The following is a 25,344-nucleotide window of genomic DNA, read 5'->3' as shown; positions in this document are numbered from 1 at the left end:
AATTATTGTAAACTCTTGGGAAATATAGAATATAATTTTAACATATAATAAAGAATAAAGAATAAAACTCTCTCTCTCTCTCTTCTTTCTCTCTCTTCTTTCTCTCTCCTCTTTCTCTCTCTTCTGTTTGAGTGTGAGCTGATGAAAAGAAGAGGTTTGAGCAATTGATAGGTCAGAAGTTCCACATGAACCATCTGGAAACCTTCTTTTTCAAGCTGTTCTTCAAATTTCTTCATTTCCATGGATACTTCTCAATGGCCACAGGTATTTCTTCTTCTTCTTCTTCTTCTTCTTCTTCTTCTTCTTCTTCTTAAAGTTCTAATTTTTCTTCATGGGGTTTTGGTTTCATCTCAAAATTGATACTTTCTTCAACAAATTTGGCTCTTTTTTGTGTATCTTTTGATGTTCTTCTTGTTTATGTGTGCAAAATTGATACTTTCTTCAACAAAATTGGCACTTTTTTGTGTATCTTTTGATGTTCTTGTTGTTTATGTGTGCAAAATTTGAACTTTTTAGGAGATTTTGATGAAACCCATTGAAGAAATTGTGGCAAACACTTACCCAAAACAAGGAGTTTCAAGTTTAGAGAGAAAAATTAGACCCCAAAAGGAACAAGCTTTGAATTGTCCAAGGTGTAATTCAAGCAATACAAAGTTTTGTTATTACAATAACTATAGCCTCACACAACCAAGATACTTTTGCAAGACATGTAAAAGGTATTGGACTGAAGGTGGTTCCTTAAGAAACATTCCTGTTGGAGGTGGCTCAAGGAAGAACAAGAGACCTTCTTCACAAAACAAAATTCTTGATCTCCCACAAAACCCTAATTCCGTCTCTTCCGAGACCGTTGTCGTCGGTCGTAACCCTTCGACGATTGATGTCACGACGAATCACCTCTCGGCAATGGAGCTTCTCACCGGGATGACGACCAAGAACTCTAGAGACTTGAATTGTTTTCTTCCAATGTCTTCCATCGTCCCTGATCCTCGCTCCGTTTACACTACTGGGTTTCCCGATCTCCACGAGCCATTTAAGCCAAGCCTTGGATTCTCTCTTGATGGGTATGGAGTCGTCCCGACCGAGGTCGACAATGGGGATGGGAGGACGATGCAGCTGCCATTGTTTGAAGATTTGAAGCAAGGAGAGTCTAATGGAGTTGAGCAAGGCAAAGAACAAGGAGATTCAAATGGGTATTGGAGTGGGATGTTGAGTGGAGGATCATGGTAAATTCCAAGTCCAAATCATATCTTCATTTTCATATTCTTGTCGTTTTTTCACCGATCGATCGCGTAATTAACCAATCTTTGTTCTTGTTCGTGTTCGTGTTCGTGTTCATGTTCTTGTTAAAAATCATTGACAAAACGACGAACTCGAAAACTCTAGAATTGATGTATAAAAACAATTTAGAAACGCTCTTCACCTTTGAGCACTTTCACAAACCCTTTATTTTCTTTCTTTTTGTGTAAGAGAATTGTTTATAGATATGCATTCTGACAAACAAGACCTAACTTTTATTTTTGTTCTCTCAAAGGGACATAAAAAAAGGACATGACATTCCATTAAGGAACCATCTTGTGTGTACTAAAACATAAATAAATAAAACTCGAAGGTCATGCATGCAAATACTAAGAAGTACATCGATTGAAGAGGGAAACGAAACAAACATTCCTTATAAAGGTGTCGAAACCTCTCATTAGCAGACATGTTTTAAAACCTTAAGGGAAAGTCCGAAATGAAAGTAGATTTCAGATGAGATTCTACGGTATTATATCTACATAAAGATAACAGATACTCGTTATACATACGAGAGCAAATAATAATTAGACCGTACCAAGTAAAAGAACGGTCGCTCGATGGATAAAATTATTTTAGGATATTGATATGAATTAAAAAAAAAGTTGGTGAATATTTGATTGAAAGCTACAAAAATAATTATTGGAAGACAAAAGCCCATGAAATAAATATTAAATAATAGAATTAAAGTTGGTTATATATTTTAAATTTTTTTTATTTTTTATTTTTTAAAGTTTGCTTTTGCTGATAATATATATATTAAAGTTTTACTTCTTTTAGACTTTGAGTTTTTGAAACCCTAAATTTAATTTTAGGTTTCAATTTCATTTAATATGCTTATGTGTAAACAGCTCATTGGTCCTCACACGTCTTCTTCCCATTTTATTAATTTATCTGTCGTGTAATATTAAATTAGTTAACATTTATTTAATAATAAATGACAAAAATAATCTTTTGTCGCTATTTTGATAAGATTTTTTTTGCACTTACAAGGTAAAAATAGTTGCGTTACTCACTTATAAAAGTTAAAAAAGACGTGTTGTCTGTGATTGCATGCCCGTTCTAAACCCCTTTTTTCATGCTTTCATCTTAGATAGACCTTTATCATTTCATATCGGGTCAATACGTGGGTGTATGATCGTTCACCAGAATCACGTCTACACCCGCCTGGACAAAGACAAAAATGTCCCAAAACGTACTATAGGGGATATGATTAGTTGTCAACCTCTGTAAGCCGTTGTTGTTGCCTTTTGCTTACATTCCCATGTAACACCAATTTCAATTTCTCAACTCTCGCTTTTAAAACTCTCTTTCGAAATCTATCTGCACCTGTTTTCTAAAACTTTCTTCTTGAACCTGAGCCAGAGACTCGAGCATACGTCGCTTGACCGTAGGCGACGCAAGAACATCTCAACTCTTGCTTCCAAAACTCTCTTTCGAAATCTTTCTGCCCCCGTTTTCTAAAACTTTTTTCTTGAACCGGGGCCAAAGGCTCGAGCATACGTCACTTGGCCGTAGGCGATGCAAGAACGTCTCATGCACCTGTTTTCTAAAACTTTCTTCTTGAACCTGAGCTAGAGACTCGAGCATACGTCGCTTGGCCGTAGGCGACGCAAGAACATCTCAACTCTTGCTTCCAAAACTCTCTTTCGAAATCTTTTTGCCCCCGTTTTCTAAAACTTTTTTCTTGAATCGGGGCCAAAGGCTCGAGCATACGTCGCTTGGCCGTAGGCGATGTAAGAACGTCTCAACTCTTGCTTTCAAAACTCTCATTTGAAATCTCTCTGCCTCTGTTTTCTACAACTTTCTTCTTGAACCGGGGTCAGAGGCTCGAGCATAAGTCGCTTGGCCATTGGCGATGCAAGAACGAATAGGCTTAATTCACTTGTTGCTGAGAAGTAAGTGCCACACAATCGCAAGTCCACTATCATCAAAGTGTGATTGTGACAAAGTTTAGAGATATAACTTAATATTTGCCTTAATTTTTTAAAAGACATCATAAATCTCATCCCTAAGTTTTGAATTATACGCTTATTTGATCTCACATCTTAAAATATGCTTCTATTTAATCACTAACACTAATCCCAATCACAAAAGACTAGTGAAACACAACTATATGCTAAAATTATCAACTCGAAGATAGCTTAACTCGTTCAGATATATGTGAAAAAAAAAAAAAAAAAAGGCAAAACGTTACTCATAACGTCGCCTCAATAGTAAAGTTAACCAGAACAAAAGTTTATAATTTTCATTTTAAGGGAGTTTTATTAATGGAACATATGAAGATTGAGCATATAAACTTGCTATGTCCTACATGAATAACAAACATTTGAATCCACCCAGCAGAGTCGTAGCGATCAATTCAAAAGCTGATTGCAGCATCATCATTGTCAGAGCAAGCTCCATCAATACCTTCAACCAATCTCCGCTTTGCAGATTTGGTCCTATAACACCATAATTCAAAAGCATCAGTTAAATCAGGATACTGCATTTCCTCTGCTTTCATCCAGTCTACCAAGATACCTGCTTGATCATTTGAAGGCAATGTCAATACCATGGACACAATTGCCCCCTCGATATTCAAGCACAGCTCGTCGTCCATCTTGTAACGAAAATCTGTCTCTGCGACGCACTTTGAGTCGAGCAGAGGCTTCATCTTCCTGATATATGGAAGCCAGAATTGAAGCAGTGACAACCGGTACGGTGCAGGAAGAATCACAGTGCCATAGCCAACAGCTTCCAAGGCTTTGTTGGTCATCTCAATCAGCTTAACCTTCAAACCCCACATTAAGGAATTTAACTTTTCGTCCTCAATGACCTTCAGTACGTTCCCAGATATCTCGATCCAGTTGGAAACGAAGTCTTTCATTAAATTCATCTTTGGAAGTAAAGAACATATCCATTCAAGATCAGATAGTGTTCTCAATAGCTTGTCTTCGTTGACTTGAGATGTAAGGTCAGACTCGAAAAGTAGTGAAGATAGATCCGTCTGAAACGATGCACAAGTTCTAGAAAGGCCCATTCTCAACACGGATTTTACTTCATCGTCAGTTATTACCAACGACGTATCGGCGTCTGCTCTTACCATGTAGTCAACTTGTTCCTGAGCAGATCTTTGAAGCTCATCTCCAAATGGCACACATGGGCTGTTAATTGACAGAGCAAAGCGGAGAGCTGAAACAAAAACATCTTTTGTGGGACTCAAATCTGCAAATTTGACACTGGGCAGTGTCGACATCGCTTCAGACATCGCTTCAGATATACGCTTCAGAGATAGTATCTGATCCGGACGATGCTCAAGTACATGTATAGAGAATCAAGCAGAGCCCAACGTGTCTAAAACTCATTTTGCAGAGGGATGAAATCTCAGTTGAACATTATCAGAACAGAAATCCAAACAGGGTTCAAACAACCGAAGACAATTCTGAGAAAGTTCACCAACTAGCAATTTACTTCCGTCTCATAGGTTAAAGAACATTGAGTGCTATTTCCTCTCCACTCTTTTGTTGCAACAACTATAGCAGTTAAGTTCACAGTAGCTGGATGCTTCAGCTCTGCCCTCTTCAAGGAGCAGGGAAATATCCATGTTATGCGCAGTTTATAAAACTTATAAAACCTTTCAGCTACAATCAAGTGGCTAATATCAACCAGAAAAACTGAAAAAAGTGCAGAAAATAGGATTTTATACGTCAGTTTACTTGTCTGTGCAAGCCAACAATAGAATCTCTTTTGAGCTACAAACAATTGAGCATAATCATCAAGATTCAAGTTGAACAATTCCATAATACATTTGGTAAAGGATACTTAATAAATCAGCTGCTTATTATAAATATCAATTTGACCAATGGCACCATGATCGCATACAAAGACTAACAGCCCTCATTTATAATAAAATAAAATAAAGCAGGATCTAGAAGAATTAAGTTCAGAGTTGTTATCAGTACATAAAGTAATTAGTCATTCATTTCAAAGAAGAAACGGTCTGCAAGAACTTACTTTTAAATCTTGGGGAACTTATTGCATACAGAGAATGTATTAGCAATTCACACTACCCTTTTAAACCTTGTCTTCAAGTGTTATAGAAGTGAATTCTGATAATACAAAAATATCAATAGTATATAATCTTTTTTTGAGAAATACATTCCTTTTGCATTCACTTTAAGCCTCACCAATAAATTAAATGGTAATATAAAGATTACACAGAAGAAAACTTCTTTGCTTCAAATATTAAGATTTTTCACGTGTACACACACGATTAACTCACATGGGCACATATATATACATAACTTAGCCATACCCTTAAAAGTGACTCAAGTGTCGAACAAATGGTGTATTTTGTTCGAGGGCTCCAGAGAAAGGAGTTGAGCCTCAATTAAGGGGAGACTGTTCGAGGGCTCTATAGGCCTCAAGGAAGGCTCTATGGTGTATTTTGTTCAAAGGGAGGATTGTTGAGGATTGTTGTGAGGGAGTCCCACATCAAGGGGTTGATCATAGGTTTATAAGTAAAAAATACATCTCCATTGGTATGAGGTCTTTTAGGGAAACCAAAAGTAGAACTACGAAAACTTCTGCTCAAAGTTGAGAATTTCATACCATTGTGGACAGTCGTGATTCCTAACATAAACCTCTCTTAAAGGTCAAAAGTTTAAACTTCCACCATCTTGTTTGAACAAAAAAAAACTAATATTAAGATTTAACTAGATTGAAGAAAAATTCTATGCCAAATAAACTTGAGCAAATTGTTATGTACATGTGTGTGTGCATGCATGTGTAAGTGGCTATCCACAAATTGCATAGTCCAATTAGAGGTAAGGATAAACCGAAATTGATTTAGGCGGCTTTATAAATCCAACAAACCCAACCTTATAAAATCGCATCCGACAGGGATGAGTCTCCCCATTTGATGAATGTAAGAAATTATAAAAGCAAGTGAATACCTCTATTGACAGTAGTTTACAGCCATTTGACAATAGAAACCGGTTAGGAATCACGGATCTCTACAATGGTATGATATTGTCCACTTTGAGCATATAAGCTCTCATACCAATGGAGATACTATTCCTTGCTTATAAACCCACGATCATTTCTTAAATTAGCCAATGTGGGACAATCCTCAACAAAACCTACCCCGGTATCATAAAGTACTAATTTCATACTATGAATTTCACTTCCTTCAAGCAATGTATCCAAACAGTGTACATGGCAGCAATTTCCGAGAAAAATCGAAGGCATGAATATGTACAGCATTTTAATGATAATTGCAGTAACAGAAGGGACTAACTCAAAACAATGAAATTCACTTCATTTAAGCTATGGAAACAGTATAATTGCAACAATTTCCAACCAAAAGCTATGTTGAATTAGTCTAGAACTTCAATGGTCGTCATGAAGCAGCAACAATAACACAGACAAACCCGCGAGATTTACCCATAAAGCAATAGAAATTACATGCATAAACCAACATAAAGTAAACACACAAAGCTGCTGAAATAATTAAATGGAGTACATACATGTGAACAACTGCTATAATATCAGAACAACAAAAATTAACAACTTAAAACCACCAATTCCACAGACAAATTGAATAATTATGGTAGAATAATTACAAAAACGTTCAAATCAACGGAAGTGCAAAGATCCTGATTTAAACCAATATAATTTTTTACTTGAAAACAGCAACTGAACCTCGCGCCTTGGAAGAGGCTAACTGCTATCCGCAAGAGAGATTCGAAAATCAGTATGCAAATGCTAATGGAAAATCTTGAGAACGGATAAAACGAAATCGAAAAAAACATCCAAATAAAAAGCAGAAACAGTAGAACAAAATCACAGTAAATCAACAACAGAGACATTGATGCGCTCAAGGGGAAAAAGGAAGAAGTAATAAAACAAAGTACCGTTCTAATTCTCTTCCATATCTGCAAATTTTGCTTTGAGATTTAGAAGAAGGAAGATAATCGATTGAATTGAAATCGAGAATTTACAGCTTCAGTCTATGGATTCGTTGTGGATTATCATTCCACAAAGAAAAGAATAAGAACTGCCTGTGCCCTCATTGGAGAAAACGGAGACTTTCATGATCTTTTCTAAAATATCTCAATTTTTAATTTTTAATTTTTTTTTTAATTTTTAATTTCATAAAATTTGTTGTTATATTTAATAGATCCATTAACTTGCGCCCATCGCTCGATTGCCGACAACAGTAGAGGCTTTCTGACCTCTAAAGGCACGTGTCGTTGACTAAGCTCTTGTGACGGACGAGTCTCAAGGGCCGCCTTGTAATGTAATTCCCACTTAAGCGATGCTCTCCGCATTATAGAACCAAAGCTGAATGATTGTTGCTCGGATTTATAGACCAATCAACTGGAAAAGGAAGTTCATTCTATCGAAAAATAACGATCTTCGCCCTTGCCATCAGACTTACCTTCTAGCCATTGACCAATTTTGTATGATTTGGAAGAATAGTAACCCATGGTGAAAACTCAAAAATCTACGGGTTTATGGTAGAACCCTATATGATTCCAACTCGAGCGAGAACGAATAATCTTAGCCACCAATGCTGATGCCTAAAACGTCAACCTAGGCTCGGAGTTAACATAGTAAATTATTGAATTTTAATTTAATGTTTAATAAATTCAAGTTAATAAAAAAAAAATATATATAAAAAAATTAAAATTTATTTATATATATATATATATATATATATATATATATATATATATATATATATTTATTTATTAGGACTCGAACTTCTAATTATGGTAAATTATTTTTGTAAATTTAAATTTTCAGTAAATTGTGAAATTTTGTGAGAATAAATAAAATAAATAAATAACAAAATGGTTTGACTTGGACGCGTTTCGGCAGTGAGAAAATGACGACCATACCCCTGGCCGGTCGGCCGACAAAGAATGGCAAAGGTTGGTAATTTGAAAGACCGGCAGTGGCATTATCGTCAGATGAAAAATTCGATCGCTTGGAGATCCCTGGAGTTTCTATCTACTTCCCAAATATTGAAAAACCATTTGAGTCATTTATGTGGATTGATCGCGAGGGTGAAGATTCAAGTCCGATCAATCTCTGAAGAATCAGATAGGAGACGAATCAAAGAGAGCCCCGGAATTCTTCCATTCATTTATGTCCTTGCCGGATATGGTTGATGTTGCTGATAAATTAGCCTATTTCCAAGCGATTACAGGCTTAGAAGATCCCGAAATCTGCACTGAAATCCTTGCTGCTCACGGTTGGGACCTTGAACGGGCTGTTTCTTCTTTTACTTCCACCAATTCGGAATCCTCTGCTTCCGCCGCCGTCGATGGTGGTGGTGGTGGTGGCGGCGACGATCATTTTGACCCTGCGACGCGCCAAATCCTCGACAGACCGGAACAGCAAGAAAATGCCGCTCCGGCCCCGAGTTTGGCTTGGAAAATCATTACACTTCCGATTTCTGTGATTTCTGGTAGTTTAGGGCTTGTTTCGGGTGCTGTTGGTTTGGGATTATGGGCTGCTGGTGGGATTCTTTCGTATTCTCTTGGAGTGATCGGGTTAGGGTCTGGTTCTGGCCAGAACGCTGAGTCGTCGGCTCGGTTGGTTTCTGTGTCTGCTGCAGCATCGGAGGCTATTGATTTTGTGTCGGCGTTTGAGAGGGATTATGGGACGACTAGACCGAATTTTGTGGGGGAAGGGTTCATGGACGCGTTGCAGCGTTCGAGAAATGCGTTTAAGCTCTTGTTTGTTTACCTGCACTCTCCTGATCATCCGGATACCCCATTGTTCTGCGGTAGGACCTTGTGTTCGGAGACTATTGCAGCGTTTGTGAATGAGAATTTTGTTTCGTGGGGAGGGAGTATTCGCGCTAGTGAAGGTTTTAAGATGAGTAATAGCTTGAAAGCATCGAGATACCCATTTTGTGCCGTGGTTATGGCAGCTACAAATCAAAGGATCGCATTGCTTCAGCAGGTATTTTATTTGTTCATTGCTGTTTGTTCTTCGAACATCGACTTCTCAATTTCATTACTAGAAGTATCATGTGTAGTTTTCGAGTAGTTCATTTTTATGAGAAACAAATTTCATCGAATAAATAAAATTACTGAAAGGGGTGGAATGCCAATCCCCAAAACAAGGAACATCAAGAAAAGATCTTCAAGTGACCATTACTTAGGTTGTAGTTGCAAAATGGCCATAAAATCTACACAAGTAAGAGGAGAAATCAAATAAAAATCAAAGACAGCTTCTGTCTTGTTGAAGATTTTTTCTTCCTTTTAAGCCACAAGCGCCAAAAAAGTCTAACAGGCGACAACCGAAGAACTCCCCACTGTTTTCTTAAGGGATGGGCACCAAGAACCAATAGAGAAAGCTGTTCATGTTTAGGGGGAGAGTAACCAGCCAGTTTCTTTATGCATATTAACACTGGAATATGGAAGCCTCAAACATTATAGTTATGTTATATTGAAGCTTACTTGAGTATCTTTTGGTCAGATTAAATTCTCGCATGTGATTTTGACATCCACATTCTAAATGACCTTTCCATTTGGAAATTTGTTTTCATGCCTGAGATTGCTATTAGCCATACAATTGAAGAGAGTCTATTTATATGTCTGGTGCAATTGAACTTGTATGGGCTTTTGTCAGTCAGTGGTCAGTGTTTGAAACCATGTGGAACTAACTGCTCATTTGATTCGTCAATTTTCTTATGTGTTTTAACTATCGAATATTATTAAGTAATAGTGCCCCTGCAAATTTGGTTAGCATTGGGAGATTGGATGATTTCTGGTTAACAAATAAGAGTGAATTTTATTTTGTTATTCATCTCTCTCCCCCTCTTTCTGTGTTCTACATGGCAGTTCAAACCCTGGGACATTTTTGGCTGCCATTTGGTGGATTCTTCGGTACTTCTTAATCTTATTTACTATAATTGAAAGGAAGATAAGTCAAATGTATGATGTTTTAAAAAGAAGGCTTTGAAGTTTTACTTCATGAGTTTTGAAGGGTTTTTGTCCGTATTTTAATTACCATACTGATCTTTTAAAGAGGCATGTGATCAAATCAATTGCTGTCTAAAATTTCCCTTTTTTCAAGAGCAAATGGAACGTGGCACTCATCCAAGTTAACATAACTTGCTCAATAGTCTGTGCCATTATTGTTATTGGCACAATTGTGGAGAATGTGAGTGTTGAAATATTTCCTCGAAACACTGAACGTGAATGACAATGACACCTAGAAAGCATATAGATGAATGTGATGGTCAAGCAGATTTTTGTGAGGGTACAATCAATTCTGAATTGGGTATTCTGTTATTTGAAGCTTCAGTTACTCCTTATTTGATTGTGTTCTGATGTGTATATTTGTTTATTTTTAAATTAAAAGGAAAACATGAACTATAAAAGTTGTTAACAATGATTTTTCAACCTTCATTTGAAGGGGGTGGGGAGTGGTGTTGGTGGAAGTTTTTTCACAATAGCTCTAGAACTCTATAAGTTAATTTCTCACCCCTCCCAATTAAGTTTTTTCTAACCTTCAAAATGCTTGAAATTGCCAAATACGTTAGGATTCCTTCTTGGGAACTCTTTTACAGAAGAAGCTGATTGAGTGGATAAGATTAATGGATAGATTATTTCTAGATCATCCATGAAAAGGAAGGAAAGCATGTCTAAAAGGAAAATTAGTGGCATCAAAGAGTTGCTATATCTCTATTGTTCCAGGAATTATCTCAAGAAGAAGTTCCCAAGCAAGGGTAGAATTTTGGGTCTCCATGCTTATTCTCAGTTGGAACATTCGGGAGCTTAGGAATAGAGGATTCTCATTGAACATGTTATCCTTAAAGTCCCGACTTCATTATTGGAATCAGTATTAAATGGAACTGTTAATCAATATTAAGGAGTGTTTAGGAACAGAGGATACTGTTAATCAGTATTAAATGGAACTCCGAGGTGGGGAGTGGGCTGCCTTTGGTAGCATTCCAATCCTTTGAAATAACACTGCTGACTGATCTGGCAGAACGTTTTTTTCCCTTGTCCATTAAGTCCTCCTCTTGGTCAAGTGTTCTAAGCTTATGGATTACCCATTAAAGTCCCTTCCTCTTGGTTAAGGACTTTTGTTTTTGGCTTATTGGCATTTTCAACCATTCAGGTTTGTGTACGAAAATGATTCTAGGGAGACCTGGAGGACCTTGGTGGCTGTGGGCTTTTTGTTAGGATATGTGTGGAAGCCTTCATATTTCCATGTTGTCTTGGGAGAAATTATGAGGCAACGGTGCTATGCAGGATTTTAATCAGCTCATTTTTCTTGATCCAACTTTTGATAGAGTTGTCTTGACTCATATATAGATTTTCTTGAATATGCAAGTGGTTTTTGTAGATCTCCACCTCTGGACTTACATGGCTGAAAAGTTTTGTGATTTTAATTCAAAATACATGGCTTCATCACTTTAATTCTTTTGAAATGATGGGCAAGCTGTGATAGTAGTGGAAATAAACTAATCTATAAGGATGGCCATGTAAAAGGTTTGTGGTGAAGCAAATGGAAAAAAAAAAAAAAAAAAAAAAAAAAAAAGGAGATCCTGAGAAGAAGAGGAGTTTGAGAACCTTTTTTCAACCAACTATACAACTATAGAAAACACTAGATTAAATGATCCTTTTGGTCCTTTAGGATTAAATTTCAGTCCTGGTACTTTTAAATGACCAAATTTAATCCTCCTACTTTCAATAAATCTGAGATATATTCCGATGGTTTTTTGTTAAATTTTCCTTAAAAAAATGGTCTCTTTTAGCTCTCTCTCTCTATAGATTTTGGAAACATATTCACACGGTGTCTTTTCTTGTATGGAAATTATTAGTATTTAACCAATTTTGATAAAATTCAATTTCAAACTAACACTATAAAGACTAACTTTAAGATTTATTGTAAGCATTTGAAGTATAGGGACTAAAATGGAATAAGACTCAAGGTATAGAGACTGAAATAGTATTTTGACCAAGACTTTAAAAGATTGGATGAGTTGGAAGAATTGATCTTTATGAAATTTGAAAATTAGAGTTTAGCTCGAAGTGCAGCCACAAAGTATTGTAGTTGAAGAGGAAGTCTACTGGAACTAGAATGCAAAGGAAATGATTTAGAGGAGCAGATGAATACAAAACTTTCATTTGGAGGTGTTTGATTCAGATGGAAGAAGCTTGATAAATGATAAGGACTTGAAGGTGAACTCTTGGTTTTGTATCAAAAGTTGCAAACAAAAGAATGAAGGGATAAACTTTGAACCCAATTTTGGAAGTAAAGAAGGATGAACTTGGGTGGGAATTCTATGAAATTAAAACAATATTTGACCTAAGAGGACGATTTACTTCTGTGCCCAATTTCTGAACAAGTGAGACTGCTAAATTAAGAGTTCTTGCTGTTGATTCATTCTTGAATTTGGTAGGGGACAAGAAGAAAAAAAGGATGTTCTTTAGTGGTAAACTTGGAAAGGAGATGTTCTTTTGACAACCTCAATTCTTCCAAGTTCAATGGACATTATGGATTTTGTTTATTAATCAGGTCCAGCACGTTTTAGAACTTCAGCATTTGGTAACATAGCATCTCCAAGGCATTCTAACCTTGGATTTGATAAGCAGTTTTAATAGGCTTTCCATTTTATTTTGATTTGGCCATCAGACTTTCTTTTTCTTTATTGGCCTCTTTTTCTCTTATATCAGGTCGAGGGACCAAAAACTGCTGAAGAAATGCTAGTGATTCTACAGAGAGTTCTTGAAGAAAGTTCTCCTGTTCTGGTTTCAGCAAGGCTTGATGCAGAAGAAAGAAGAAATAACGTGCGATTAAGGGAGGAACAAGATGCTGCTTACAGAGCGGCCCTTGAAGCAGATCAAGTATGCTACTTTCTGACTTCGGTTTCATGTCTGTCTAAATTTCATAGTTTTCTCATCCTCCCATATGTCTTACGAACTGGAGTTTTCATGTTGTCTCTTCAAATTTTATGTTAATCTGATCTCTTGCTGCGTATTTATCAGGCCAGGGAACGACAAAGGAGAGAGGAGCAAGAGCGTCTGGAAAGAGAAGCCGCTGAAGCTGAGAGGAAGAGGAAAGAGGAAGAAGAAGCTCGTGAGAGAGCTGCTCGTGAAGCTGCAGAAAGAGAGGCTGCTTTAGCCAGAATGCGGCAGGAGAAAGCAATGTCACTTGGTGCTGAACCTGACAAAGGACCTAATGTTACACAAGTAATGTGTTCTATTTTTTTTCTATTTTTTTTTTATAGGAGAAGTGGTGTGCATATAGACAACAAAAGACCCCCCCCTCCCGAATAGAATAGTGTCTGAGCTAATAATCGAATTGGCTTAAATAGTTATGATCTTGTCACTATATTAGCTGGATTCATGAAAATGGAACATCTTCTTTTATTAGTTACCTGCTTTTGTTAGTTAGTATAAAACAGGAGTGCCCCTTCCGGGCAAGGTTCTTACACGTTCCACTACTGGAAACACCACTTTCTGTCCGACTTGCATATGTTAAGCATGATGCATTTTTCATCCTCAAATGCTATGTTCATACCCAATGTGGAAATTTATAGTAGCTCATATCATTTTTAACTATTGAACACATTTTATTTTTCAACTTGATGGAGTTTTCTCACCTCTCCCCTCTTTCATTCTTCTCTGATAAAGGGAGAACCTAACCAATCTTCTTGAATTATTTATTCAACCAGGTGTTGGTGCGGTTCCCTACTGGAGAACGCAAGGAAAGAAGGTTTCACAGTAGCGCATCGATCCAAACTCTCTACGACTACGTCGATTCCTTGGGTTGTTTGGAGGCTGATGGTTATAATCTGGTTTCAAACTTCCCTCGAGTTGTTTATGGCACCGAGAAGCTCTCCTTATCCTTGAAAGAAGCTGGACTGCACCCTCAGGCCAGTCTTTTTGTGGAGCTAGCCTCGTAAAGTCTCGAACCGATGGTAGAACGGTCGAATATAGTTGAAGATGAAACCTGTGAGACATATATTTTATTGTACCTTACTTTATTCTGATTAGAGCCCCTTTGTTGACAGTATTAATGTTTCAGGTTTATAGTAGATGCATATTTAGTATAATTTAAAATGGTGGTAACGAATAATTGTCTTAAAATTTCTGTGTAATTTTAGATTTTGGGTCATATTTGAGCTCTCAGCGCTATTCTGCCTATGATCATGTGTTTTAGCTTGATTGTGTTCTTTCTCTGAATATCTGCTATTTAAACTTTAAAATCCAATTAGTCAACGACACCTAAGCAGCTATCGTGTAGGTCTCGTAGAGGGTTGTAGACTCGATATAAATACTCTTATTTTTCTTATAAATTCGTCCAATTCTTACACCAATTTTCTCAACCAATAGATAGGACTCAAACGGTCAGATACCACACAATTTCAAAAGCTCAAACGACCAATAAAGGAATATCATTTTCGATCATGGAAAACCTTAAACTAATTTGAACCGCAAAAAGAATCAACTAATTCTTGATTATCTCTATAAATTTAGTAACACTCATGTTTTCTTTCTTTCGTTTCACCTATTGCTATTGTCCTCGAAAATATGACCAAAATTCTCAATATATCTTTCTTTATATGTAGTAGGACTCTGACCGTGTTAACTCACGAGAGATTTTTTTTATTTTATATAATTTAGCCTTTTTATTTTAATAGAAGTAATAAAAGTAAAGAAATCATAACCGAAGTAGTGATATGTTAAGAATGAGAGAGGTGGGATCGGAAGTGTAATCTTCATTAATGTTTAAATAAGATACAAACTATCGATTAATACCTAAAAAAATATTCCACTCACTAAATCTTGAAAATAAAATAAAATATAATATTAACCAAATCGGATAAAATATACTACTAACAAAATCCTAATCATAACATAAAATAAAATACCAACCAAATCCTAGGATAAAATATTAACTGAACACGGATAAAATATATTCCATAACTAATTATTATAATATGATAGATAATACAACCCTAATTCTCAGCCTAACAATCAAATTTTAAAGCAAAAACGTTTAAATCAAAGACTAGAATGAATCGAGAGAAAAGACTAGAATCTCTTAAGATCAAATAAAAGAATTTGGCAAGTTTGGTAATTTCCCACTATCCTTCAAATGACAGCAATGATTGAGAAGTAACTCTCAGTCACCGGTCACCGTTCAAATGCCCACTACGATAAGTTATGAAATTAAAATAATAAATAAAATATTCAAAGAAATTATTAATTAAGTGTTATTTAACGACAACCTCATACTCCACTTCAACCTTGAAAACATTCACTCTCAAATCTCCAAATGATTCTTTCTCACTCGAGTCAGCTTGTAACACATAAAACAGAGGTTGAACCTAGCCTATGAAAAAACGAATATTTATTGAATCAGATTAGAGCGGGTAAAGATAATTAATAGATTAACAAAAATAATTCTTAAATCATTCTAATTTTAAAAGGTAAAAAGATAAGTATATTCTTTCACCTAAAAAAAGAAGGGAAATATATATATATATAAAAGAAAAGAAAAACAATGATGTTTATCAACTATCTGGTAATCGTAAAAATAGAGTCAATCGAAAGCTAAACGGACGGTGGCGGAGCTAAATTCAGTGTTTTCCTTTTGTACAGTTTAATCGGGACAGAACAGAACGAGGACTTTCAACGATTCAACGAATCGTATTCCATCTCTGAGTTGGGTTCTCCTTTTCAATCGCGTAATTTCTACTCTCACAATCCAATTTAGGGTTTCATTTTGATTTGGGTTTGGGGAAAACAGGAGTTATGCGGATGCTTAAATGGTCGAGCTTGGGTTTCGATTGATTATCTTCATGTGGAGGAGTTCCGTTCCTCGAATTTCTAGTCTTCAATTGCTATCTGCGATGAAATTGTTTATGGGTCGCCAATTTCTTTCTCTGTCTGCATTTGATGTGGCTTCCGAGGCCTTCTCTGAACACCTTTCTCGTTTGATCGTCGTTATCTGACTATCTGCTGTTTGCGTTCTGGATTTTATCGCCTTCTCTTTTTCTCGATTTCTGTTTCTTTTTCTTCGTCTTTCTGATTTACGATGAGTTGCGGTTCGGATTTGATGTCTGGGAACTCCGAGGCTGATGATCGTGAGATTGTAGAGAAGGATCCAACAGGACGATACATTCGGGTATTTCTTTTTAATTCTCATCTTAGATTTCGTTTGCATATTCTTATTGCCCTAGCGACTGGGATACAACAGTTCTTTTTTAGAAAAACCCCATTCCTTATATCAATTTTCTATTTTTGACATTGTTTCCTTCACTGTTTTGGTTAATTTTTAATTTTAATATACGAATCATCTGAATTTAGGGATTGAATTGCTTTCAATTTGGGCATAATTACCAAACTTGTAATTGTGGATTAGTAGTTTTATCGCCAATAGTTCATGATCGACTAATGTTTCAGATGTGTTCTTTACCTTTTGTAGTTCATTCTATTTGGCTTTGTGATTTAATCCTCATTTAGACTTCTTTTATTTTTCAGTACGATGAGATTTTGGGTAAAGGGGCATTCAAGACAGTGTATGTTTCTGATGTCTATCAATCTCTGTTCTTTTATTACCTTTTCTTTTCTAGTTTCTTCATTATTGTGAGATGGTTTTTGTGGGTGTAATGGATGTTTTGGGTGTGTTACTTGACTTGAGGGCTCTTTTTGTTGTCATCAGATACAGAGCATTCGACGAAGTCGGTGGAATCGAAGTTGCTTGGAGCCAAGTTGACATTGAAGATGTTTTGCAGTCACCAGAACAGCTTCAGAGATTATATTCTGAGGTTCATCTGCTGAAGTCGTTGAAACATGAAAATATAATCAAATTCTATTGCTATTGGGTTGATGATAAGAACAAGACTATCAACATGATTACAGAATTGTTCACTTCTGGGAGTTTGAGGCAGTAAGTTCCTAAGAGTAGTCTTCTTTTTGTTTTTGGAATCATTTTACTGCATTCAACGAGTTGTTTATTCGTTTATGGTATTGTTTGCAATTTAGATATCGAAGGAAGCATAGGAAAGTTGACTTGAAAGCCTTCAAGAATTGGGCGAGGCAGATTCTGCGAGGTTTGACGTATTTACATGGTCACAACCCTCCAATTATTCATAGGGATTTGAAATGTGATAATATATTTGTCAATGGAAATACGGGAGATGTTAAAATTGGAGATCTCGGTTTGGCGATTGTCATGCAGCAGCCTACTGCTCGAAGTGTAATTGGTAATAATTTCGTTTTCTAGCTCGATTTCTTTTTGTTGTGGGGATAGAACTCTAGGATTCATCTGATATTTGAGATGTGATTATTATTCAGGCACTCCAGAGTTCATGGCTCCAGAACTTTATGATGAGGAGTATAATGAGCTTGTTGATATCTATTCTTTTGGCATGTGCATGTTGGAAATTGTGACTTGTGAATATCCATATAGTGAGTGCAAAAATTCTGCCCAAATATTCAAGAAGGTTACTTCGGTAAGTAAATGATTTACTTCTACCAGATTATGTCCGTTAAATGTTTCTATTTGTGAGATCTCACATCGGTTGGAGAGGGAAACGAAGCATTCCTTAGAAGGGTGTGAAACCTCTCCTTAGCAGATGCGTTTTAAAAATCTTGAGGGAAAGCCTAAAGAGAACAATATTTGCTTGCGGTGGGCTTGGGCTGTTACAAATGGTATCATAGCTAGACATCGAACGGTGTGCCAACGAGGACATTGGGCCCTCAAGGGGGTGGATTGTGAGATCCACATCGGTTGGAGAGGGGAACGAAGCATTCCTTATAAGGGTGTGGAAACCTTTCCCTAGCCTACACGTTTTAAAAACCTTGAGGGGAAGTCTGAAAGGGAAAGTCCAAAGAGGACAATATTTGCTTGCGGTGGGCTTGGGCTGTTACAAATGGTATCAGAGCCAGACACCGGACGGTGTGCCAGCGAGGATGCTAGGTCCTCAAGGGGGGTGGATTCTGAGATCCCACATCGGTTGGAGAGGGGAACGAAGCATTCCTTATAAGGGTGTGAAAACTTCCCCCTAGCAGACGTGTTTTAAAAACTTTGAGGGGAAGCCCGAAATGGAAATTCCAAAAAGAACAATATCGGCTTGCGATGGACTTGAGCGGTTACACTATCAAATGGAGGTCCTGAAATCATTTCTTCTTTCTTGCAGGGTATAAAGCCTGCTTCCCTCGAAAAAGTGCTGGATCCCCAAGTTAAGCAGTTCATAGAGAAGTGTCTGGTTCCAGCACCCATGAGACTACCTGCAAGTGAACTCTTGAAAGATCCATTCCTTGCAACTGAAAGTCCCAAGGAGCATAGTTTTGAACCTTTAAGGTTATCGAATGAGCAGTTCAAATCTGAAAATCCTCCTGTGCTAGCTTCTCATTCAATGGACACAGACCATAACTGCAGCAAATTCTCAGGCTCAGTGGTCTCATCTGTCAAAAGCGATAACGACATTTCTCAGTTTTCAACTCTCGAACTTCAGAGGCTCACCGAGACTAATGAATTGACGCTGAAAGGGGACATGACTGATCATAATACAATTTCGTTCCATTTGCGCATTGCTGAACTATGCGGTAACTTTCGCTCGATTCTTTCTTAATCTCCTTAAGGTGTTTATTCTATAGTGAATGTGTTTATATTCTTCATGATAACTCGAACATCTCTTTTCATATAGGTAAATCTAAGAATATCCATTTTGCCTTCTATCTCGACTCTGATACTTCATTGGCTATTGCTTTGGAGATGGTTGAACAACTCGAACTGTCGAATGAAGACGCGACTGTCATAGCGAAATTAATCGATGAATTAATTGCCAAGTTTGTTCCCGACTCGAAACCATGTCCAAACTATTATCACGGACAAAACACTACACACAGTTCTTCTGAAAGTGAAACTCAAGAGGACAAGACCTTCATTCCTCCTTTCTTCTCTGAGATGGTACTATCATCTCCCATGGTGGGTGGTGCAGGGAACAACCGGACGCATTTCACCAAGGTGGAAGATCAAGAAAACCTGCAGTCGATCATTTCGTGTGCATCACTCGACTTCAATCACTCAACTATCTCAGATTACAGCACAGGAAAAGGAACAATGGATTTCGATGCTGTTGGATCTATTTCGACGATGATCGATTTTGCAAACCCATCTCTAATCTCCTCCTGCTCGGGAATGTCGAAAGAAATGAGTTCGTCGAACTTTTCAAGTCTTTCTCTGGAAGAAAGAGATCACCAAGATGAACTGAAGATGGAGATTGATGCCATTGACTTGCAGTACCATCAGTGCCTTTGTGAACTGTCAAGAATGAGAGAGGAAGCAATAGAGAGTGCGAAGAAGAGGTGGATGTCAAAGAAGAAAGCTCCTGCTTTTTGAAGCCTTCCTTTTTCCTTTGGATTTGCAAATTCTCTTTTCTTTCTTGGCAAACTCTTGCTTGCAGAATGGTAACTTTTCTTTTCATTTTTTTTCTCTAAACCACTGACTGACTGCTATTCTTTGCATTCTATATCCAACTAAGTCCTTTAAAGTCGTCGATTCGAAAAGATCCTTATAAAACGTTATTGAATCTCTAGCCAACAACACGCTTTGCATACTGTTGTTGGGCTATGTATGTACCTCATGAATGTAGTAGAAATATCGACCGAATAAATGATCATGAATCGATGGAATTCGAGCCTTCAACAGGTAGAAGGAGAGACAGAGATGACGGTCATGAAAAAGCAACCTAAGCAGGGATATGCCGAAATTCGAATAGAAACGAAACATGAATCATATGATGAACTTTGTATCAGAATTTTAGAACATTAACTAAAGGTTTGAAAATGATTTGATCCACAGGAAGGTGTCTTGGAAACTGGTGTGGTGGAGAGGTTATGATCTACACGAGAAAGGAGAATGAACCAATTTTGAACTTGATTCTGCTGCTCACGAGAGATGAGGGAAGTTTTTAATACTACTTTTGTTTTAACTATGGTGTTGCCTTTGTTGCTCTTTCTTTCTGCTATCGTCGTGTTATTGAGGGTTGGAACGATGATTTAGTCTTCGAACCGTATTAGTATTTATTTCGTTTTATCTTTAAACTTTAAAGATTTTTATGTCGATAATACATAAATTAATAAATATTGGTTGATTTGATATGGCGTGACAGATAGATGATATAAATTGGTTGTTTCTTGTATGGCTAGCTATCAAGGCGTTTCCACAGCATGAGTGGATCAAAGTTATGAACATGGCTGTTCTGATTGGGGCCACTGGCTGTATATGCCTCCGGCCACCGCTGTAAACTACATCACTTGGATGACTATGGGGCGTTTTTTTCTGGGTTCTCTCTCTCTGGTGTATTGGATGCTGTTCTTGTATTCATGGGAGTACCACAAAATAGGCCTTCTTTAAGCTAGAAATTTGATTAAACTACTGCAAAATAGGTCTTGTTTTGTGTGGAAAATGTTTCAAAATTGAAGTGAGAGGGCCGAGCGTCTTTTTGTGAAAATTTCTCCCTAACAGACGCGTTTTAAAAACTTTGAGCGGAAGTCCGAAAAAAAAAAACCCAAGTAGAAAAATATTTACTAGTGATGGGTTTGGATTGTTATAGTTGGTATTAGAGCCAGACACCGAGCGATGTGCCAGCGAGGAGGTTGAACCTCGAAGAGGGCAGTGTCCAAGCAAGGACGCTAGGCCCCGAAAGGGGGTGGATTGGGAAGTCCCACATCGATTGGAGAAGAGAACGAGTGCTAGCGTGCCAGCAATGAGGTTGATCCTTAAAGGGGGTGGACATGAGGCAGTGTGCCAGCAAGGACGCTAGGCCTCGAACGAGGGTGGATTGAGAGGTCCCACATCGATTGGAGAAGAGAACAAGTGTTAGCGAAGACGTAGGGCCTCGAGAGAGGAGGGCTGAATTGTGAAATCCCATTGGAGAGGAGAACAAAAGAATCTTTTACAAGGGTGTGAAAACCTCTCTCTAACAAACTGATTTTAAAATTTTTGAGGGAAAGTCGGAAAAGGAAAGTCTAAAAAAACCTGAAAGAGGATGGATTATGAGATACTAACACACGTGTTGTAAAAACATTAACGGAGACTCCAAAAGGGTAAGCCGAAAAAGGGCAATGTCGGAAAAGTTTACGAGCATTGTTATTTTATTTTTTTTCAAAGATTAATATAAGATTACTTTTAAATTTTTTAATTAATTATTTGTAAGGTAAACGTATTTATTTTTATTATTTTAAGAGCATTGTTGAGATATTTACACAAAATATACAAAATTGAGTGGCATTTTCTATAATTATTTAACTTTAAAAAAAAAAAAAAAAAAATTGCGAATGCTTCAAAAAATTCGTTTGCGTCTCAGTGTTTTGGATTGAGCGGCCCACAAGACTAAGGATCCAACTCCGAAACACACGGCCCAAATGCCCAAATCCACGGCCCATTGGTCCCCCTCTACTTCCATCTCCACCCCATTCTCTCCGCCGTCTTCACCGCCGTCGCCCTCTCCGTCCTCTCCACAACAACAACCACATCCATCGCAATCACCATCCACTTCTCGTCCCTCCGGAATCTCCTCCAGTCCACAGAACCCTCTCTTCTTCCTCCTTCTCACTTCCAGAACCACCTTCTCAAACATCGCCACCTCTCCTTCGAGATCCACGCAAACCTCCGCCCTCGCGCCCGCCGCTCCGGCGATACTAGATTCAAGCGCGCATTTACAGTCCATTCTCCACTCTCCATCGTCGCTCTTCCTGAAAACACCTTGCACGACTTTCTTCTCCCTCAAGCACACCACGAACTGCGCGCCTTCGCTCGCTCGAACTCGCTCTCTACTCCCGAACACCACATCCTTCCTCATCCTCGACGACCGCAAGAGGACTCGATGAAGAGAGACAAACGCTGGCGAGTCCGGCCGGATCTTAAGCCCATCGATTTCAAGGCTGGCCTCGTCAATGCGAGGGAGGAAGAACAGAGTGAGCGACTCCGGTGGTGGATCTAGGGCTTCCAGATGCGAAAATCGAACAAAGAATGCCTTGATTTTGAGGCGATCGCCGCCGAGATTCCGGTAATCCGTCGACCTGCACATTGAAATTTCGAGATTGTGATGAATTGAAGCTTGATTCGATTGTAAGAATGAAGCCAAAATTTGAGAGATTATAAGGAACGGAGGGAAAACAGGGGAGGCGGCGAGAAAAATTCCGCTGGTTTGGGGTTCAACCAAGGGGTGCGAGCACACGGGTTCGATGCTGCTGACATGGACAAACGGACAAATTTCGACGCGCCAAATTCTGCTGCTTTCCGGTGTACATGTTTCTTGTGTAACTATATTGTAAGCCGTTGATTTTGGATGTTTGATCGAACCTTAACCGTCAACCCTAAGTGTGTTGCAAATAACCTCCTTCATCCTGGCTCGACCCTATCTTTAAAGCCCTCGAACAAAATACGAACCTCTACAATGGTATGAGTCCACCTAGGGTTCGTACCAATAGACATTCTTTCCTTTTTTTGATGTATTTGTTAAAGTGATCATAATTAATCAATTGATTATTATTAATATAATTATAAATTTGTTGATTAATAAAATCACCAAATACTTAATTATACTAATTTAATAATTTTTTTTTTTGTCAATAAAAATGAATGCAAGTATAATTTTAAATAAATAAATGGGTTATTATTAAATAATTATTATTGAACAATTAATTGTATTAATATAATAAATTATAACCCAACTCGAATCGTATGAGTCGGGTTGAATTGATAGGGTTGAATTGATAAAAAATTTCGAGTTATCGAGTTTTTCGAACCCCTTAATTTTAATTTGTCGAACAATCCCGATAAATACAATAATTATTTTTATTATAGAACATATATTGGTTTAATTAGGTAAACATTTAACCTAAATACTTAAAAAAAACACCAATTTGTTGTTCAACAACTCCTTGAAGAAAGAAAGAACCATTTTAGCTCAACCTCCACCCACCCACCACCCCACACACATATAAAACCCTAAACCCTGCAAACCCTTCTCATTAATTCTCGACACTCATCAATGGCGATGGTCAATCCCCGACAAGACGAGCGAGCCGGAGCAGAAATTGCCTACGGGCCCGAAGAATGCTACCGAAAATCGGTGGAGCTGTTAAAGGAACTAGGGTTCCCGAGCGGCGTGATGCCGTTGCAGGAGCTCGAGGAATGTGGGATTGTGAAGGAGACAGGGTTCATTTGGATGAAACAAAAGAAGCCCTACGAGCATTTCTTCGAGACGACGAACTCGAGAGTTGCGTACGCGACGGAGGTGACTGCGTACGTGGAAAAGTTGAAGATGAAGAAGATGACGGGGGTGAAGACGAAGCAGCTACTTTTGTGGGTTCCGATTTCGGAGATGAGTATTGATGATCCTAAGGGGAAGAAGATTTGCTTTAAAACTCCAATGGGGATTGGAAAATCTTATCCTGTTACTGCGTTCATGGTGGATGAAGAGAAGAACAAGTATTTGGAGAAGGTTGAGGAATGATTTTTCGTTGCATTAATTGTTGAATTTCTTTTCTTGCTGTTTTATATTACTAAATAAGTTTGGTTTAATTTTGTTTAATTAAGGTTAATTACGATATAACGTTTCAATTTAGTTCATAATCCGACTTACAAGCATAGTTTTGTTCACGACCCAGATCCACTGTTACGGGAAGGGATGAATTCCACACCCTTCTAAAGAGTGGTTCGTTCTCCGGGTTTGTTCTCCTCCCGAATAATCACTAATTTTAGATTGAATAGTCAGGTTATGCAACTTGATTGAGGTGCGATGAACATGGATCGAACACGTGACCTTCAGATCTTCAGTCTCACACCCTCCCAACTAACCTTTAAAAGGGTGTGGAAACCTTCTTCTAGCGTACGCATTTTAAAGTCTTGAGGGGAAACCTAAAATGGAAAACCGAAAGAAGACAACATCGGCTAGCGGTGGATCTGGGCCGTTACATTTTCAACCTTATAAGAAGGTATAAAATATTTTAACTATCGAGAATATTCATTTTAACTAAATTGAAAAATATACACTCGATATCATACAAATAGAAAAGGTATCATGTCTTCAAAATGATAGGACATGCAAGGTTCATGAATTTGACCAAACTATAGGACTAAAAATGAAAATTTTAAAATTATAGGGACCAAATTGTAATTAAATACGACAAATTAAAGCGATATATATTTTTTTCGGTTAATTTGCAATATTCATAAACAAGGGAAAAAACAGAATTATTATTATAAAAAGACCATGCAAAATTAATATTAATTGGAAATTTAACTATTCTTGTCACTTTGGTACTAAATAAAAAAACATTCTTGTCAACAATCCTCTGTTTGTCTTTTCATCATGTAACTAATTCCAGTTCGATATACTTTTACTTTCAATCAAGTAGAGGGTAAATTATGAGATCTCACCTCGGTTGAATTAAGGAACGAAACATATTTTATATGAGTGTGTAGATCTCTCAACGACGATACGTTAACGGACTAAAACGGACAATATCTGTTAGTGGTAAGTTTGGACTGTTACATATGATATAAGAAAATTAGGGGCGTTACAATGGTAAGAGCTAGTCACCGGGCAGTGTGCCAACAACGACGTTGGGCCCGGATGGATTGTGAGATCCCACCTCGATTGGAGAGGGGAACAAAACATATCTTATAAGGGCGTGGAGACCTCTCCCCTAGTAGATGCTTTTTAAAAACCGTGAGGCTGATGGCGATATGTAACAGGCTAAAGTAGACAATATCTACTAGTGGTGGGTTTGGACTATTATAACACGAGTCTCGATTGAAATAATCTAAATAGAGATTTGAGATATAGAAGTTTTATACAATAAGACTAAGGCACGACAATTGAGACACCAAACAACTAATTACGTTTTGATATATGAAAAATAGTACAAGAGAAACTACTCCGAGACCTTACTAAAATGCAACATTCGAGAATTTTTGTTTCAACTTGAGCATAGAACACTTTTGTCATTCTCGAACACACCTAAAAGTCGTTAACAAAAACTAAGGACCAAATTGAAAGGGTCTGAA

The 25,344-nt window shown here is 37.5% G+C and overlaps 6 protein-coding genes across 8 annotated transcripts; 4 read left to right on the top strand and 2 right to left on the bottom strand.

Moving 5' to 3' along the window:
* Positions 1-69: 69 nt before the first annotated feature.
* LOC111783955 (dof zinc finger protein DOF3.7) lies at positions 70-1,446 on the top strand. The gene is made up of 2 exons (XM_023664777.2): positions 70-264; positions 517-1,446. The coding sequence occupies exons 1-2, from the start codon at positions 241-243 to the stop codon at positions 1,225-1,227; spliced, it is 735 nt and encodes a 244-aa protein (XP_023520545.2). The 5' UTR covers positions 70-240; the 3' UTR covers positions 1,228-1,446.
* A 2,069-nt stretch (positions 1,447-3,515) lies between these two features.
* Positions 3,516-7,388, bottom strand: LOC111783970 (BTB/POZ domain protein). 2 transcript variants are annotated; one of them, XM_087116717.1, is made up of 3 exons: positions 7,191-7,388; positions 3,817-4,949; positions 3,516-3,737 (listed from the first exon to the last, which is right to left on the bottom strand). In XM_087116717.1, exons 2-3 carry the CDS (start codon positions 4,541-4,543, stop codon positions 3,604-3,606), a joined length of 861 nt encoding a protein of 286 aa, XP_086972843.1. In that variant the 5' UTR covers positions 4,544-4,949; positions 7,191-7,388; the 3' UTR covers positions 3,516-3,603. The 2 variants fall into 2 exon arrangements, with proteins under 2 accessions (XP_086972843.1, XP_023520561.1); XM_023664793.2 differs by having other exon boundaries at positions 3,516-4,949.
* Positions 7,389-8,281: 893 nt separating this feature from the next.
* On the top strand, positions 8,282-14,456 carry LOC111783952 (plant UBX domain-containing protein 10). Its single transcript, XM_023664773.2, has 4 exons — positions 8,282-9,252; positions 12,984-13,154; positions 13,296-13,499; positions 13,985-14,456. The coding sequence occupies exons 1-4, from the start codon at positions 8,431-8,433 to the stop codon at positions 14,213-14,215; spliced, it is 1,428 nt and encodes a 475-aa protein (XP_023520541.2). The 5' UTR covers positions 8,282-8,430; the 3' UTR covers positions 14,216-14,456.
* A 1,370-nt stretch (positions 14,457-15,826) lies between these two features.
* Positions 15,827-20,424, top strand: LOC111783939 (serine/threonine-protein kinase WNK8). Of its 2 annotated transcripts, XM_023664763.2 has the most exons (8): positions 15,827-16,443; positions 16,800-16,837; positions 16,981-17,208; positions 17,304-17,524; positions 17,616-17,773; positions 18,461-18,869; positions 18,971-19,733; positions 20,128-20,424. In XM_023664763.2, exons 1-7 carry the CDS (start codon positions 16,354-16,356, stop codon positions 19,663-19,665), a joined length of 1,839 nt encoding a protein of 612 aa, XP_023520531.1. In that variant the 5' UTR covers positions 15,827-16,353; the 3' UTR covers positions 19,666-19,733; positions 20,128-20,424. The 2 variants fall into 2 exon arrangements, with proteins under 2 accessions (XP_023520531.1, XP_086985673.1); XM_087129547.1 differs by lacking the exon at positions 16,800-16,837.
* Positions 20,425-21,568: 1,144 nt separating this feature from the next.
* LOC111783941 (uncharacterized) lies at positions 21,569-22,416 on the bottom strand. Its single transcript, XM_023664764.2, has one exon. It carries the CDS (start codon positions 22,355-22,357, stop codon positions 21,611-21,613), a length of 747 nt encoding a protein of 248 aa, XP_023520532.1. The 5' UTR covers positions 22,358-22,416; the 3' UTR covers positions 21,569-21,610.
* Positions 22,417-23,311: 895 nt separating this feature from the next.
* On the top strand, positions 23,312-23,899 carry LOC111783942 (DUF538 family protein (Protein of unknown function, DUF538)). Its single transcript, XM_023664765.2, has one exon. The coding sequence runs from the start codon at positions 23,324-23,326 to the stop codon at positions 23,786-23,788; it is 465 nt and encodes a 154-aa protein (XP_023520533.1). The 5' UTR covers positions 23,312-23,323; the 3' UTR covers positions 23,789-23,899.
* The last annotated feature ends 1,445 nt before the right edge of the window (positions 23,900-25,344 follow it).

The sequence above is a fragment of the Cucurbita pepo genome, chromosome 13, assembly GCF_057944985.1.
Source record: "Cucurbita pepo subsp. pepo isolate OVF chromosome 13, ASM5794498v1, whole genome shotgun sequence".
NCBI classification, from domain to species: Eukaryota; Viridiplantae; Streptophyta; class Magnoliopsida; order Cucurbitales; family Cucurbitaceae; genus Cucurbita; species Cucurbita pepo.
This window is presented reverse-complemented; position numbering and strand designations above follow the sequence as displayed.